The following is an 18,560-nucleotide window of genomic DNA, read 5'->3' on the forward strand; positions in this document are numbered from 1 at the left end:
ATCATTCATTGGCAACAAAAATAAAGCGGCGATCCCACAATTAAAGGGGTTGTCTAATTTTCTTAAATTGGTAAAATTGCAAAGTGCTTGTAAATGCAATCAACTTTGTAATTTCTCTCTTAGGGTGGTTTCACATTAGCGCTTTTTAAGCGCACGCACGGCCGGGGGTAGCTCCGCCCCCGAGCCGGCTCTCTGCCCGGCGTGCCCGCCCCTTGCTTGTAGCGCCGCCTCCTAGCGCACAGCGGCGCCTGCGATCGGCGCACCCTATCTTTAGCATAGGGTGCGCAGATCGTGCGCAGGCCGTGCGCTAGTTGCGCTTTGACCTGCGCTGCGCACTTTTGACAACATTGCAGAAATAGCCCTGACCAAATTTTCGAACCATTTGTGGTATTTGAATGCAGAGTTGGTGGATTATCGTTTTTTGATCCCACCATTACAGACAATGAAAAGTTGTTAATGGCTAATAAACCACAAATGGTTCGAAAATTTGGTCAGGGCTATTTGTTGTCACATTCTTTATAGTCTAACAGACTATGCAAAATACCTAAATATTAAAATACCTCAATTTGGATTTTTTCAAACTTTGAGCGACGAGCGGCACGGGTTAACGTCGTTTGATCGAGCTCAAATTTTGGCTCTCTCAATATCTGGAAAGGGGAATCGTTTTGTGGGGTCCAGACGAACAAGATTCTGACATTTTTTCCCCCCCATATGAGATCCAGTCACCCTAGTGCACACGCTGCAGATTCTGCTGTGGATCCGCAGCGATTCTGGCCCTGCGGGTCCGCAGCAGTTTCTGCTGCGTGGTACAGTACCATTGTTTTCAATGGTAAAACAAAAAACGCAGTGCACATGCTGCGGATTTTTCCGCGCGGATTTGTTGTGGGTTACAATCCGCAGCATGTCAATTCTTTGTGCGGAATCCATTATGAGGTGTGAAACCGCAGGGCTAAACCGCAGGACTTTTGACCTGCGGATTTACCTGCAGCTTTTTACAGATCCTCAGGGACAAATCCGCAGCTCTCAAAAGTACGTGTGCACATAGCCTAACAACAATCCTCCCTACTTTTATTTTTATAGTTTACAGCTTATCGCCAAGGTTTCCATCCACCTTAGATATGGCTGGTTTCACAGGAATGGAGAAGGCACTTGCAAGCTGTTTGCTATACAGCTTGTAAGCACTGCTCTGAAGTTGGTAAGAGAGCTGAATCAGGCCAGCGCTTCCATTTTCCTGCATTTCTCTGATGCTGCACTGGCTGAAATGAAGAGCACGTAGTTTGTGCCAGCGGCTCATCCATGCCACTGTCCTAAACTGTCAATCATCAGGAGCGCACCGCACCCTGGCAGGAAGGAAGCCGGGAGGCAGAGGAGCGGTGCACTCCTGAAGACTGAAAGTTAAACATACCACACCGGTAAAAACAACGCGGTCTTAAATGCCCCACGTCTTGTCTCACTGTTTACAACCGAGAATTAACAGACTGCCATCTTCCTAATACTTCACGTAGCATTCTGATAATGTAATGTGTGTCAGTATAAAGGATGGGCAATGGAAACGGATTGACATGTAGTGTTTATTTAAAAACAGCCCCTACTGTGAGGATGTGCACAATAAACTAGGCATGCAAATTAATAATCATGAATAATGTGTTATTTCCCTGCCACAAAACATTAGAAAGCAATTAGACAAGATTAGGATGCTAATTACACTCTATTGGAAGAAAAATTGTGCCCCATGTACTTTGGGACTAAGCCTCTACCTTCGTGCAAATGAAAAATGCGCGGACGCGCTGGGGGAGAAATTCCTCGGGCTGTCCTGCGGGCTGCTTCCTACAGAGAATGGAGGAGAGAAAGGAAAACACGTAAATATAGGATTCAGAACATACGAATAAATCATCTGTCATCCTACAAAAACACAAACAAACCGAGATCTTCCATTCTCTTACAATGTATTCTAGTAAGGTTAATCAAATATTGATACCTAGGAAAAAAAAAAAACTCTTTGTATTCTTACTTTGTGAAACGCAATAGATGTCTTCCATGGGGTCCTTAAAGGAAAAAAAAGGTACTGACACCTTTGGTTTTATGCAGGAATTTCTATTGTAGGGCAACTGCGCTACTGGCATTCCGATTTGGAATAAAAAAACCTGGCACAAGAACATTTAATTCCCTATGTGACATCTACTATATGCACCTCTGGTTAACGTAAGGAGAAATTGGAAAAAAGAAAAATAAGCCATGAGCCAATAAGCAGTTCTAGGATGTATTAACAGAAGCATACAGTCTAGATCACGTGAAGTCATTATTTCCCTCTACTCCTCTTTGGTCAGACCTCATCTGGAATATTGTGTCCAGTTTTGGGCACCACATTTTAAAAAAGACATCAACAAACTGGAGCAAGTTCAGAAAAGAGCGACCAGAATGGTGACCGGTCTGCAAACCCTGTCTTATGAGGAAAGGTTGCAGGATTTGGGAATGTTTAGTTTGCAAAAGAGAAGACTGAGAGGAGACTTAATTGCTGTCTACAAATATCTAAAGGGCTGTCACATTGTAGAAGGATCAACTTTATTCTCATTTGCACAAGGAAAGACTAGAAGCAATGGGATGAAACTGAATGGGAGGAGACACAGATTAGATATTAGAAAAAACTTTTTGACAGTTAGAGTGATCAATGAGTGGAACAGGCTGCCACGAGAAGTGGTGAGTTCTCCTTCAATGGAAGTCTTCAAACAGAGGCTGGACAGACATCTGACTGGGATGATTTAGCGAATCCTGCTTTGAGCAGGGGGTTGGACCAGATGGCCCAGGAGGTCCCTTCCAACTCTACGATTCTATGATTCTATGATTCTATGATTCTATCATGTGACGCTATATAACTAATTAATATGATGACATTACCAGCATCTATTGTGAACTGTAACGATAATAACTAAATTGGCCGTTATCTAAAAAAGCTCCCCCTGAAAAAGCAGCGAAACACATGCAAAGGTGTGTGCCTCGCTATGTCCACAGGTATCTACTTTACTACGGATTGCTATTATTATTATGGGAAATCCTATCCTGTAATTCTCACTGTGGAATAGATGGTCTTTGTGAACAGGTGCTTTTGTACTGGGACTGCCTGTTTTTTAGTCAATAGCATATAATAAATGTGAGACATTATAGAAAATATCGTTCATTTTTTTAATTTATGCTTTGGCATTTTTAAGCTAGCTTGTAGGTTAATGATTTAAATATGCTGCGGGCTTGCTTTGTAAACTTTCTTATTGCCGATATAAGTATTTTGCGGGCAACAACAGAAAAAAATCACAGATGCATCCATTTTATTACAAGTGCCCAAAAGTTCACCGCTTTTTTTTTTCAGAATGTATTTACGGATAAGTTGGCAACCCAACACTCAATGGGGTGAGAATATATCACGGGCTCTGGTATCACGACATGCTTGGACTGTGGACATCATTCTCAAGTACAGATGACTCACGCCATAGATGTAAGTCAGACCAAGACAGCCACCTACATTACATGCCGGAGGAAAATGATTAACATGATGAAGTCAAATTCCCCTGACAATCTAGCAGCGGTTTTCATTAATCGATTTGCTTTTAACGCCAGCGCACCAGACGGTCCCAGGGTTCAAAAGATAAAGGTTTCTGTAACTGTGTTCAATGACATGATCATTTATTACTACCTGATATAAGCAGGTCAATGTGACGGTATGAGCACACACAGGGTTTGCAGAAGACGTTCCTGCAACAAAAACAATGCTTGGCAGGAAAAAAAAAATGCGGTGTAAAAAAAAGTGCGTTTTCTCACAGTTAGCAGAATAGGTGAAAAACGCTGAAATAATGCTGAAAAAAGGAAATGTTACACATATGAAACTGCTTCAAATCTGCTAGTAAAAAAAATAAGCAACACATGCAGGAAATTTTAGAAATCTCATTTACTTCGCCAAGACAATAAAGTGCTGCATTTTTCGAGGAAAACTACAAAGAAATCAAACAGGGCAAAAAGGCGATGTGTGAACATACTTTGTGTAAAGAGACAAATTGGAATTAAAGTCATTTGTGTCATCGTGAGGATGTTACTATCTAAATCCTGCACCTAAAGACTTGAAAAAGTGTTAAAAGAAACAAAAAAATAAAACACTGCTGAACAACATAATGCTATGGAGAATAAGTCAAAAAACATTAAAAAAAAGAAAAAAAATAAGAAGACGTTATTGTGATGATACAGCAAGTTAAAACCACTGATGTCTGTGGAGACTCTGGCAAAGTACACATAATGCTTCTCTCTATATAACTGACCTGCCCACGATAACCAAAGTTATTAAACTTTAAAACTTTTTACTATCATCATTATTATTATTCAGCCTTTAGAAAGAGATGAACATTTTCTAACATGCTGCACTATCTTATTTCGCCACCACTGTGATGTAGTACGGTATTACCTGCCTAATAAAAGCTCCCTATGAATCTGCTTTCAACTGCAGCTCAGCAAGAATCAGTACTTTCTATACAAACAATCTGTGTTAGTGACTTTCTCTATAGCAGTACAACAGAGGGAAGTAGAGAGGCGCAGACGGGAAAACACAACACCGATTGTTTGTAAATACAGCACGGAGTCTCGCTGAGCAGCAGTTGGAAGCAGATACATAGGGAGCTTTTATTTAGCAGGTAAAACAGCATTTTGGAAAAGTATTGGAAATACAAGTAGGATATGGCAAAATAAGGTCGTGAAGATAATGATTATTAAAATATATTTATTTACTTTTTAAAGGGGCTCCATCACCATTAAAATGCATTTTACATGGGGTATTTAGTGCTATAGGTGTCTGAATGCTGCCGGGTTCTCAATATCTCCTTTCTTTGACATCGGCGTCAGAAGAAAGGAGACAGGGAGGAGAATGCGCTCAGCAACTGCATGCACTCGCGGCTACACACATGACGGCAGCAAGACAGAGTGAGCACTGTCAATCAGAAGTGTAGGAAGGGTCTCAATATGCAAAAGAGCAGGTGTAATGGTGCACCAAACTCTTGACTATGCCAAAGGTGCAATGAAAAGCGCTAATTAAAAAAGTTATTTTCTCAGGCACAGTACTAGTATAGATATCCCTTACAACATTGTATAGTCCATTAACAATGCATTTTGGGGGTGACGGACTCCCTTTAAAGCAAATATCCACTAGGATCCCTTTAAAGACATTCAATAAAATTATACAATTTTCGATACCTGCAGCCACCACTAGCGGGAGCTTCAGAGCTTATTGAATACAGTACATGGTAAAGGCCCCTTAGTGGCAGCTGAGGACACAGGGACTATAGAGTAGACAACACCCTCAACACAATCTAGTGCCTCCTGTAAAAGACTTCCAGTATTCCAGCAGGACTTATATTAATTGTTGCCCTACCATGTCAAGGTAATTTTCCTTTCCATACATACAATAAGTCTCAATTTCAGGCACAACATTAAGGCGTATATTAATTACCTCCATTTAATATGTTTACCTTTATTTGAAAAGAGTATAAAGTATAAAATGATAATGAAATCCAATATTGTAATATGTTTAATTGCCTAGCCAGAAACCACATTCCCTCCTAACTTAATATTGTCTCATAATGCTACATTACTGTTCTCGAGATCAGTGATTGTATTAGTTTGTTAACTTTAGAGTGGGGGGAAGAAGGAAGGAACGCAATGAAGGATCGGCCACGCAACCAAAGTTTCTATATTTGGACTTTAGATATAAAATAAAAGTTATAGTATGTGCAGTTGCAGGTGAGGCAAATATTTCCTTTAAGAGAATGTATTACTTTCAATAATACCGAATTGTGACACTTTTTTTTTTCAAATCTAATTTTTTTTATTTTACAATTGTGGATTTTTAATTTTTAACATGATTTCGGGGGCGACCATGTTGCCTAGACTTCTGACCTATGAGCATTTAGAGATTTATTATTCAGTAGCCACACGGGCCATAGACAACAACAGATAGGCTCAGATTCATTACCTTCATACGAAGGTACAATAGATGTGAAAAAATGCTGAAAAGCAAGCACAAAGAAATCTTAATCAAATGACTAATTTGTGTGATTACCCTTTGCTTTCAAAAGAACATCAATTCTTCTAGGTAAAGTTGTACAAAATCATGGATTTTGTAGGATTATAGTCAGGTGTATAAGTAACTATATCAAACAGGTGATCATCATTTTCATATGTTGTTTAAAAAAAACAGCATGAACTGAAACAGAAACAGCAGTGAAAGAAGTGTAACGCTAGCTGAGGAATAGCAAAACTCTGATATAAAAGTGAGGTTGTCGAAACAAGTTTCATGTCAGAGATCGTACACCATGCCAAGATACAGCACAGCAACAAGACTCAAGGTATTTATACTGCATCGGCAAGGTCTGTCCCAATCAAAGATTTCAAAGTAGACTGGGGTTTCAAAATGTGATCTTCAAGCTCTTTTACAGAATCAACAAGAAATTGGAAACATTGCACACCACAGAAGCAATGGTTGGCCAAGGAAACTTAGTGCAGCAGATGAAAGACAAGTCATGTTTAGTTTACTTGGAACTTGGAAAATCTCCAGCAGTGCCATCAACTTAAGAGTTGGCAGTTACCAGTGAGACCCAGTTACACCACTACTGTTTGGAGAAGTCTGACCACAAGCGGTCTTCTTGGAAGAAAAGCCATACCTTTAAGTTTATTTTGTGCAGAAAAAGGAGTCCTGGAAGTGCTGATATGGCTTTTACAGAGTCCTAGTCTTAAAACGGAGTGTGTCTTGGAATATATGACAAAATAAAACATTTTATTTCTATAGTGCCAACATATTAGGATGTGCGTAAGACTACATCCTCACAAGATCTGTGATTAATACTCCAAGATTTGGGAGAAACATTCCTGCAGAGTTCCTTCAAAAACTGTGTACAAGTGTGTATAGAAGAATTGATGCTATTGAGAAGCCAAAGAGCGGTAACACCAAATCCTGATTTGATTTAGACTTCTCTTTTGCTGATTCACCTAATATTTTATTTGTATCATTATGAACACTTCTATTTTTGAAAGCATTCTTATTTTACAGCATTTTTTCCACACCTGCCTAGAACTTTTGCACAGTATATAATTATAAACATATTTTTTAATTTTATGCACAGAATACAAGTTACAAAAGCACATACCTACACACACAAGATACACAGGTTGTGCATGTGAGATATTAGAAAAAAAAAAATAAGACCGATACGTGACCTTCATCTTTCCGCATTTTGCACTCTGCATTCATCCACCCATCTGCAAGTTAATACCTGAGAGACTTTTAAATGAAAACTGGTGCCAGTGAATTCCCTGCCATATGTGCAAGGCGCGCTTATTACTTAAATCCTGCTGTTCCCAGGGACTTCTTGGCTGTTGTATGTTTTCAGTTGTGCGATAATGTCGATAGACTGCAGAGATTACGAATGATATTTGTGACCCGCTAAAAAACAGTAAGTGGCGGGCAGGCAGTGGGTAGGTAATTAACTCAAGCTTCCTGGGGGAGAAGTGGCGAAATGAATAGGTAATCAGCGCGTAAAGCTGGCGCTCCCCTCCACAGCCACACACGGGGTGCCTCATTTGGTAAGTCGTTATTGTTAAGATATGGATATCTAGATTAATTAAACGGTCTCATTGTTTGGTAATTAGATGTGCAGAGTAGTACATCTTCACTTTAGAGGGAGGAAATGCAAATCTTTTTGAAAAGACATATGCTGATCTCACTCCTTTCATTATTAATGCACTTTTAATAGCTGTCTACACTGGAATAAAAAGCAAGAGTTTGTGATGAGCCGAATGTACATTAGCACCAAGGGAATAGAAGGATTAATTATAATTGATATTGTGAACTGCTGGCAGATGAGATGGGGTAATGCTAAATAATCAGAGGTGGCCAATCACACTTCAAATTATATCACAATCAGCGCCTTGCAAGCATTGCGTACCAGTTGGTTGCATTCCCATATACATATCCCATGCAGAGGACGGAAATGAACATGTGCTCCGATTACGATGACCAAGGTAAGTCAGGACTGTCGACATAGCATGTTGAAGGCTGCTCTAGAGCAGTACGAGAGCGCACTTTATTCATTTTTGTCGTCTTCCCAGAAAGCTGATTTTAGGCCAAGATTCTCTGACAATTAGTTTAAGGATCAGCCGATCACCATGGATTCAGCTGACCATGACCGTTAGATAACTGTCGGAGAAACTATGCTTCAGCCACTCTTTTTGCTGACAGCCATCTCAACCGATTCTTCCATATATAGGAACACTCGCTCAGCCAAGCACTCCTGTTTTCTCTTTGAGAAAGGCGCCGACTGACAGGTCAATCCGCAGCTCACCTCCTGGAAACAATGCGATTGGCAGTCCAAATTTAGACATACCTGAACGACATCCTCCACCACAATCAGTTGGCCGGCACTCCCATATACATTAGACTGTTGGCCAAACCCATCCTATGATTAACTGCTTCACTTCTGGAAACTAACAGTTTCCTGTACAATTACTGTTCCCAACTTTATTCGCAACTAGCTGAAGAGCCCGGCGTTGTCCAGGCATAGTAAATAACTACGGTGAGTTATAACAAATTATAATGATTATATCTATCTATCTATCTATCTATATATATATATATATATATATAAAGCTGAGTGTAGAGCCCACTCCACCTAGCCACATTCACTTTAATATCCCACATAATCCCGTCAGCCAGAGCTACCAGACTACTACCCCTAATATCCCACATCATCCCGTTAGCCAGAGCCACAGGACTACTACCCCTAATATCCCACATCATCCCGTCAGCCAGAGCCACCGGACTACTACCACTAATATCCCACATCATCCCGTCAGAGCCACCGAACTACTACCCCTAATATCCCACATCATCCCGTGAGCTACCGAACTACTACCCCTAATATCCCATATCATCCCGTTAGCCTGGGGTCAGAACCAGAGCGCTGAGTGGAACGGTCCTAATTTCCATACCGGGGATCCCTTTAAGAGAAACCTGACATCAGAACCAGAGCGCTGAGTGGATTTCCCCTGACTTCCATACCAATGATCCCTTTAACAGAAGCCTGTGGTGAGAATCAGAGCGCTGAGGGATTTACCCTAATTTCCATACCGGAGGTCCCTTTAAGAGAGGCCTGGGGTCAGTACCAAAGCGCAGAGTGGATTTGCACTCACTTCCATACCGGATTCCCTTTAAGAGACACTGGAGTCAGAACCAGAGCGCTGAGTGGAATTGCCCTAACTTCCATACCGGTGATCCCTTTAAGAGAGCCCGGGATCAGAAACAGAGCGCTGAGTGGAATTGCCCTGACTTGCATACCAATGATCCCTTTAATAGAATCCTGGGGTCAGAATCAGAGCGTTGAGGGATTTTCCCTAACTTCCATACAGGAGATCCCTTTAAGAGAGACTGGGGTCAGTACCAGAGCAATTGAAGGCAATTGCCCTGACTTCCATACCGGGGATCCGTTTAATAGACCCTGGGGTCAGAACCACAGTGCTGAGTGGAATGGTCCTAACTTCCATACCGAGGATCCCTTTAAGAGAGACATGGGGTCAAAACCAAAGCGCTGGATGGATTTGCCCTGACTTCCATACCAATGATCCCTTTATTAGAAGCCTGGGGTCAGAATCAGAGCGCTGAGGGATTTGCCCTAACTTCCATACCGGAGATCCCTTTAAGAGGGAAGATGTGCCTATGGGATGGAGGATGTGTGATGGGTATATGGGCAGGGAGGGGGGGAATTCATTTCTGTCATGTGCTCTCTGCTCCTTTCTGGGGGGAAGACAATGGCTGGGAGCTTATGTTCCTGGGGATGCTAGATTTCTCACACCCGGTCACTATCTGTTGAGGTGTTGTGGAGTGGGCAAACTGTTCTTTTAAACAGCTCTGGTGAATTGAAAGATGTTTTGTGATTGGTTGGTGATACACACATACATTCAATTTTTATATATATATATATATATATTTTTTTTTTTTTTGTGTGTCATCCTACATAATCTATTATCTTTTTCCTTGCTGATCCACATGTCCGTCAAGACACGTTCTACTACACCAAAGCCTCAGCTCTGCACTGCTCAACAAGACGGCTTAGGGAATTTACCTCAGTGGGTGAGACCACAAGACCCCCATTTATTATCGCATGACCTAAACTATAACTATATGAACACGTAAAATGAAATACATACATTATTTTGGTGTTAAATGGCAGAGTTTTATTTAAAACAGCATGACTATCACAATTTCAGTATGAGTCAGGTGACATGGTAAAATTATTGCCTAAGAGAATCAAGGATACTGTGAAATTCCCCAGTTGTCTGCCATACATCATTCAAGTGGAGGCCCGCCCTAACTCGCCACACTAGCAAAATCATTCAACTACAAGGGCTCCATTGCCCCTACCAAAAATCCCCATTTATGTGCTTAAGAGCAAAGCCGTCCCTAGATAACGTCAACCATATCATGTCCATCTGGCAGGCCACCAAAGCTCAACCTATTCAACACCATTATTTAACAGCTGCTATTAATTAAAATTATTCCACAATAACTTGTTGTCTACTTTCAAATGACTCATTAAAAAGTCATCCCCCCCCCCCCGATCAGGAGAGGAAATAATCCTTGTAAAGGAAACCTCTAGGGATCCATGGCTGAAGGACTGGACTTAGAAGGTTAATGTCAAATTGCAAAAAAAAGGATAATATGAAAAAAAATGACAGCATACTTACAATGAAAGGTTACAGATAAATAAACCTTACAAACTACAAAGCAGTGGCTTCTTCAAATGTACATAATATACCTATATAATAGATTTTGATTACTGTAAAAGGAGAAAAAAAAAAACAGATGTTCATATAAAAAAAAATGGTTTCACCAATAGGTGACATAACAAAACTTATATGAAAGTATTAGAAAGATGTTTCCCATTTCCTTCCCAGCAGTAAATCATTCAGAAATCTGACACAGGGTCAAAGGACAGAATCATAGAAGCATTTTATGAGAAATTACTGCGGAATCTCCTCTGCAGTAAATTCATATAACCATTTGGACTGAGTGAGGCAAGATGTGCTATAAAGAAGCAGCGTAGAGCCAATAGCCAGGCAAAAAATGCATTATGCATTACATGAACTAAGGAGGGTTATATATTACTAGATGGTGGCCCGATTCTAAGGCATCGGGTATTCTAGAATATGGCCAGCGGGAGACTAAAGTAAAAAATAGTGATATACTCACCTTCCGACGGCCCCCGGACTCTTTCCCTCCTCTCAACACGCGCCCGGCATCTTCCGGTCCCAGTAATGCTTAGCGTGAACGACCGGAGATGATGTCACTCTCGCGAGAGCGTGACGTCATCAGCGGTCTTTCGCGCAAAGCATTACTAGGACCTGAAGATGCCGGACGCGTGGTGAGAGGAGGGAAAGAATCCAGGGGCCGTCGGAAGGTGAGTATATCACTATTTTTTATTTAATTTAATTTTTTACAGGTTTATGGTACCCAGGGCCTGGAAAAGAGTCTCCTCTCCTCCGGACCCTGGGTACCGACTAGCGCCGGTCATCTCCTGGCTGCGTCGCCGCTGAACTCCGTGCGGCAGGAGATGACCCGCGGCAACCGTCGGGAGATCAGCGGCTAGCGCCGCAGATCTCCTGATGGTAGCAGTGGCATTTCCACATCAATTCGCAGCCGGACTGCACCCATCGCAGCCGGGCGCGACCAATCAGTGACGCGGGATTTCTGTTACAGACAAACAGAATTAGACTATTATATAGTAGATTACAGCCTGAGCTGCAAGCAATGTATTGTACAGCATATACAGTGGGCACGGAAAGTATTCAGACCCTTTAAATATTTCACTCTGTTTCATTGCAGCCATTTGGTAAATTCAAAAAAAGTTCATTTTTTCTCATTAATGTACACTCTGCACCCCATCTTGACTGAAAAAAAAACAAAAATGTGGACATTTTTGCAAATTTATTAAAAAAGAAAAACTGAAATATCACATGGTCATAAGTATTCAGACCCTTTGCTCAGTATTGAGTAGAAGCACCCTTTTGAGCTAGCACCCTTTTGAGCTAGTACAGTCGTGAGTCTTCTTGGGAAAGATGCAACAAGTTTTTCACAGCTGGATTTGGGGATTCTCTGCCATTTTTCCTTGCAGATCCCTCTCCAGATCATATGGTCTTAAGTATTCAGACCCTTTGCTCAGACACTCATATTTAACTCACATGCTCTCCATTTCCTTGTGATCCTCCTTGAGATGGTTCTTCTCCTTCATTGGAGTCCAGCTGTGTTTAATTAAACTGATAGGATGTGACTTGTAAAGGCACACACCTGTCTATATAAGACCTCACAGTTCACAGTGCATGTCAGACCAAATTATTATTATTATTATTATTATTATTTTTTATTGTTATAGCGCCATTTATTCCATGGCGCTTTACATGTAAGGAGGGGTATACATAAAAACAAGTACAATAATCTTAAACAATACAAATCAACTGGTACAGGAGGAGAGAGGACCCTGCCCGCGAGGGCTCACAATCTACAAGGGATGGGTGATAATACAGTAGGCGAGGGTAGAGCTGGTCGTGCAGCGGTTTGGTCGATCGGTGGTTACTGCAGGTTGTAGGCTTGTTGGAAGAGGTGGGTCTTCAGGCTCTTTTTGAAGGTTTCGATGGTAGGTGAGAGTCTGATATGTTGTGGTAGAGAGTTCCAGAGTAGGGGTGATGCGCGAGAGAAATCTTGTATGCGATTGTGGGAAGAGGAGATAAGAGGGGAGTAGAGAAGGAGATCTTGTGAGGATCGGAGGTTGCGTGCAGGAAAGTACCGGGAGACGAGGTCACAGATGTATGGAGGAGACAGGTTGTGGATGGCTTTGTATGTCATGGTTAGGGTTTTGTAATGGAGTCTCTGGGCAATTGGGAGCCAGTGAAGGGATTGACACAGGGGAGATGCTGGGGAATAGCAGGGGGACAGGTGGATTAGTCGGGCAGCAGAGTTTAGAATAGAATGGAGGGGTGCGAGAGTGTTTGAGGGGAGGCCACAGAGCAGGAGGTTGCAGTAGTCAAGGCGAGAGATGATGAGGGCATGGACTAGGGTTTTTGCAGATTCTTGGGTGAGGAATGAACGGATTTGTGAATTATTTTTGAGTTGAAGTCGACAGGAAGTGGAAAGGGCTTGGATATGTGGTTTGAAGGAGAGATTAGCATCAAGGATTACTCCGAGGCAGCGAGCTTGTGGGACTGGGGAGAGTGGGCAGTCATTTACTGTAATTGATAGGTTCGTAGGGGGGGTCACGTGAGATGGGGGAAAGATGATGAATTCTGTTTTGTCCATGTTGAGTTTCAGAAATCTAGCGGAGAAGAAGGATGAAATAGTGGACAGACATTGAGGGATTCTGGTTAGTAGGGAGGTGATATCTGGTCCAGAGATGTAGATCTGTGTGTCATCAGCGTAGAGATGATACTGAAAGCCATGAGATTCTATGAGCTGTCCCAGGCCAAAGGTGTAAATAGAGAACATCAGGGGCCCAAGGACTGAACCTTGTGGGACTCCGAAAGATAGGGGGCGAGGTGAGGAGTTGGTGTGTGAGTGGGAGACGCTGAATGTCCGGTCTGTTAGGTATGATGAGATCCAGGATAGGGCCAAGTCTGTGATGCCGAGGGATGAGAGGGTCTGTAATAATAGGGAATGGTCCACTGTGTCAAAGGCAGCCGACAGGTCCAGGAGGAGGAGGACAGAGTAGTGTCGCTTGCTCTTGGCGGTTAAGAGGTCATTGGTGACCTTAGTAAGGGCAGTTTCAGTGGAGTGGTGTGACCGGAAGCCAGATTGTAAGCGGTCGAAGAGGGAGCAAGAAGAGAGATGGGAGGACAGTTCAAGGTAGATGTGTTGTTCCAGTAGCTTGGAGGCGTAGGGGAGAAGTGATATAGGGCGATAGCTAGATACAGAGGATGGGTCAAGAGAGGGCTTTTTGAGGATAGGTGTGATGGAGGCATGTTTAAAGCTTGAGGGGAAAACAACAGTTGTTAGTGATAGGTTGAAGAGATGGGTTAAGGTTGGGATGAAGACTGTGGTGAGATTGGTATGAAGTGGGATGGGATCGGGTCGAGTGCACAGGTGGTGAGATGTGATCTTGAGAGTAGAGTGGAGAGTCGATCTTCTGTAATGGTGGAGAAGTTGGTTTTGAAGGTGGAGGGCTGGGAAGTCGGGAGGAAGGGTTCTGGGGGTTGTTGACCAAATGAACATCATGAGGTCATAGGAACTGGCCAAGGAGCTCAGAGACAGAATTGTGGCAAGGCACACATTTGGCCAAAGTTACAAAAGAATATCTGCAGTACTCAAGGTACCTAAGAGTATAGTGGCCCCCATAATCCTTAAATGGAAGAAGTTTGGGACCACCAGAAGTCTTCCGAGACCATCCAGCCAAACTGAGCAATCGTGGGAGAAGAGCCTTGGGGAGAGAGGTAAAGAAGAACCCTAAGATCACTGTGGCTGAGCTCCACAGATGCAGTAGGGAGATGGGAGAAAGCTCCACAAAGTAAACTATCACTGCAGCCCTCCACCAGTCAGGTCTTTATGGCAGAGTGGCCCGACGGAAGCCTCTCCTCAGTGCCAGACATATGAAAGCCCGCATAGAGTTTGCTAAAAAACACATGAAGGACTCCCAGACTATGAGAAATAAGATTCTCTGGTCTGATGAGATGAAGATAGAACTTTTTGGTGATAATTCTAAGTGGTATGTGTGGAGAAAACCAGGCACTTCTCATCACCTGCCCAATACAATCCCAACAGTGAAACATGGTGGTGGCAGAATCATGCTATAGGGCGTGTATTTCAGCTGCAGGGACAGGATGACTGGTTGCAATTGAAGGAAACATGAATGTGTCCAAGTATAGAGATATTCTGGATGAAAACCTCTTCCAGAGTGCTCTGGACCTCAGACTTGACGGAAGGTTCACATTCCAACAAGAAAATGACCCTAAGCACACAGCTAAAATAACAAAGGAGTGGCTTCAGAACAACTCTGTGACCATTCTTGACTGGCTCAGCCAGAGCCCTGACCTAAACCCAGTTGAGCATCTCTGGAAAGACATGAAAATGGCTGTCCACCAACGTTCACCATCCAACCTGACGGAACTGGAGAGGATCTGCAAGGAAGAATGGCAGAGGATCCCCAAGTCCAGGTGTGAAAAACTTGTTGCATCATTCCCAAGAAGACTCATGGCTGTACTAGCTCAACAGGGTGCTTCTACTCAATACTGAGCAATGGGTCTGAATACTTATGACCATGTGATATTTCAGTTTTTCTTATTTAGTAAATTTGCAAAAATTTCTACATTTCTGGGTTTTTTTTCAGTCAAGATGGGGTGAAGAGTGTACATTAATGAGAAAAAAAATGAACTTTTTTGAATTTACCAAATGTCTGCAATGAAACAAAGTGAAAAATTTAAAGGGGTCTGAATACTTTCCATGCCTACTGTAAAACTAATTGCATTGTTAACCTGCCTAGGCGATTACAACCCACAACCTCAGATCTTCACAGAAGGCATTGGTCCCAAGTATATAGAGAGGAGATGGATAACAGGTAGAACTCAGAATGACTGCAGGTTGGCAGGGGCTGGACATGCAAACTGATCTCAGACTGAATAAAAGGAGATGTTATCAGGGGACTGGCTGTCACTAGAAACCAGGAGCAGGTCTGCTACATAACATCCCACCAGGAGGAAGGGTGTGAACTGAGGAGCAGATCAATGTTCACATTCAATGGCAGATACTGCTAGGATTAGAAACGGCACTATGGATGTGAGCGCTATGATATATGAAGACATGTCCATTAAACTAATTTTGTTATCTTCCTGGATTGCCCCTCTAATTCCTGCTAAGAACGAGAAGGGTTAAAATGAAAGCACTGATCTTAGGAATATGAATGTTCTTTTTTCTAAAAGGTTTATTTAAAATGTGGCCTCATAGGTCATGAGATACAGAGAGGGCGACTGACCTATTCATATGGATGAGCTCTAGACCTTGGTAATTAGATGCAAGTCAGGATTATTTAGAAATTGGTTTAATTTGAGGGCAAATAACTCGCGCTATTTAGATGGTAAGAGGAAAAGCTCAGTAATAAGACAGAGCGCTCTACATCCTATAACGGAATTATCTGCCGTCTCCATGTGAGGACAGATTCACGGCGATTCTCCGGTTGTGCCGCTCATCAAGATCAATAGCTTAGCGCAAGATGAAAACAATTAGGAGTCCAATTGGCCACGATCCATGATATTACATCTCCTTCTTGTAAGAAACTTTCAGTGATGGGTTTGTTTCTCCATAGTTCACAAGATATAAAAGTAGCAACAAAGAGGCAACCAAGTATAAGAAATAATAGGGCGGGACGCACACTGTAAGACATAGTTCTACTAGAAATGCTGAAAAAAAAAATACATTTCGGAATTTTGAGGAACCTCCGTTTTCTTCTCCACCCGTGTCTAAAGCTACAATCAGAGTTTGGTGGGTTCCTTTGTAGGAACTTGGATTTCTGCGACACAGGTCGCCATACATTTGGCAACCAATACTTGCACCATGCAACATTGCGCCATGTTCATCAATTTACTTTTTGTTACATATTTGTATTTATGTTGGAAAAAAAGTGGCACAGGAGCATTAAAAATGTAGCATTTTGCCTAAGTCTCTTTTTTTTCTTGTAGAATTACACCAGAGGTCATGATAAATCTGTGGCTCGATGAGATATTCTTATTGTTTGCATCCCTTTCTTGAATCCCTGCAATAACAAGTTATGAATTGCGAAAAAAAAAAATCTTTCTAAAGTGGTAATACAAAACTTTCAGCCGCCAAGAAAGCTGATAGGAAATAGTGACAAATTATCTGTGCTAAGTGTTCGCTGCCAGTTTTCACAAATATGTTCCAGATCGGAATGGTTACACGTCCGTCAAAACTCAACCCAAGCTACACATTGCGAGAGGTTTGTTTACCACTAAATTGATTCTAGCCCCCGAAATGCCAAGTGCTCTGGTTATGGATCATAAACTCTGAATTGAAAATCTGCTTTTTCATCTTTGCTATCCAAAAGGTGGAGCTTGCCAGAAACTCCTGCGACCATAAACATCATTAAGATTATAATGTGAACTGTAGCGCTCAGCTATGGGGAGCGGCAGCTTGTACTAGTCTAAATCAACTTAAATCACTCTTCGAAATTCACCCTACCTTGCCGCAGAGGTTGGCACCATAGTTTAAACAAAATTGGTGCCCCGCTCACCATCGGCTGAGCCCAATGAGCCCTATTAAACACCATACTACCAATAAAGTGCAAATAAACAAGTGCAGAAACAACAAAATTAGATACGTATTTGGCACTTTTCCTACGGCCTATGGGCTAGATTCAAAAAAACATCATGTCCATGCCCTTCCTTAAATGATACTCTATAAGTATATGAATCTTAAAGTTTATAGAAAGAGTAACGACACTAGCAGAAATAACATTCCTGCAGTGGAGCGGCAGACTCGTAGCCAGAGAGCTTGAGCAGTTCGCCGAATGGTGTCAGGTGCTCGGCAGCAAAGTATACAAGAAGATAAGACGTATATGCGACACTCGCCAATTCAAAAAAGTGTAGTAGTCCTTTTTCTGTACTGCGGTACATGGACTCAAACGAGGTGGCAGGTTACACAGCCATGGGGGGGGGAGAGACAAGAAGGATGACGGCCATTTCGCGTAACAACTTGTACGACAAAAAGCCCATGTCACCCCCATGTCTTGAGCTCTGTTATCCCCGAGATGTTTAGTGACCAGAACCCAGAACTGTGATTTCGCTTTCTCAAACGGACCATGGGATAGGCTCAGGGACATAAGTACGGTATACCATCCCTTCAGTCTTGAGGTTCGCAAAGCATTTGTTGTTATAGATCCTGCCAGTAACTTCACTACAGAAGGTTTTGGAGGAACAGATGAGGTGACTACAATTTCTGCACCAAAAAGTACCAACCAAACTATTTTCTAGCCATTTTCTAGTGGTTCCTGTCTTTCGTTAGGGGAGAAATTACTGTGGACCACCAGATCTCGTACAGACTTCCCCCTTCTAAAGGGGACATTAGGCGTTGAGATAATAAATCTCGCCACCTCAGCGTCCGTTCTTAGGATTCCCCAATATTTCCCCAGGATCCCCATAACCCTGTCGGTCTGCTCATAATACATTCCAATAAGACACTGATTCTGAGCTCTTTTCTGGTTTAGGAAGAAGCAATAGTTTTTAGCTTGTGCCTGAAAATTCAAAAAATTTGAACATTTCCTACAGCACCCTAAGAATGCCTATTTTTTTTTTTAGGAAAATGGGGAGGCGGCTTTTCCACCTCAACAGACTGTTAGTCGCAGTGGGATTTTGATAGATTTAAGTTCTTAAAGAGCCATTTCCCTCTTTTTTTTAATCAATAATGAAATATATTTTAGGGTTTTTTTTCTCTTTGGTTCTTTAGCTTTAGACTCTTGTCCTTTTTCATGTTTCCGTAGTCAACACAG

General features: G+C 42.2%; 1 protein-coding gene across 8 annotated transcripts in view; it reads right to left on the minus strand.

The window, feature by feature from the left end:
- Positions 1 to 18,560, minus strand: part of MAST4 (microtubule associated serine/threonine kinase family member 4) — a 699,637-nt gene that overhangs the window by 121,134 nt on the left and 559,943 nt on the right. For all 8 annotated transcript variants that reach the window (XM_073584205.1, XM_073584199.1, XM_073584201.1 and 5 more), the window contains one exon: positions 1,758 to 1,827. In XM_073584205.1, the coding sequence (XP_073440306.1) occupies positions 1,758 to 1,827 (70 nt within the window). The remainder of the gene's footprint in view (positions 1 to 1,757; positions 1,828 to 18,560) is intronic.

The sequence above is a fragment of the Dendrobates tinctorius genome, unplaced genomic scaffold (assembly GCF_039654945.1).
Source record: "Dendrobates tinctorius isolate UK_male_01 unplaced genomic scaffold, ASM3965494v1 ptg000083l, whole genome shotgun sequence".
NCBI lineage: Eukaryota > Metazoa > Chordata > Amphibia > Anura > Dendrobatidae > Dendrobates > Dendrobates tinctorius.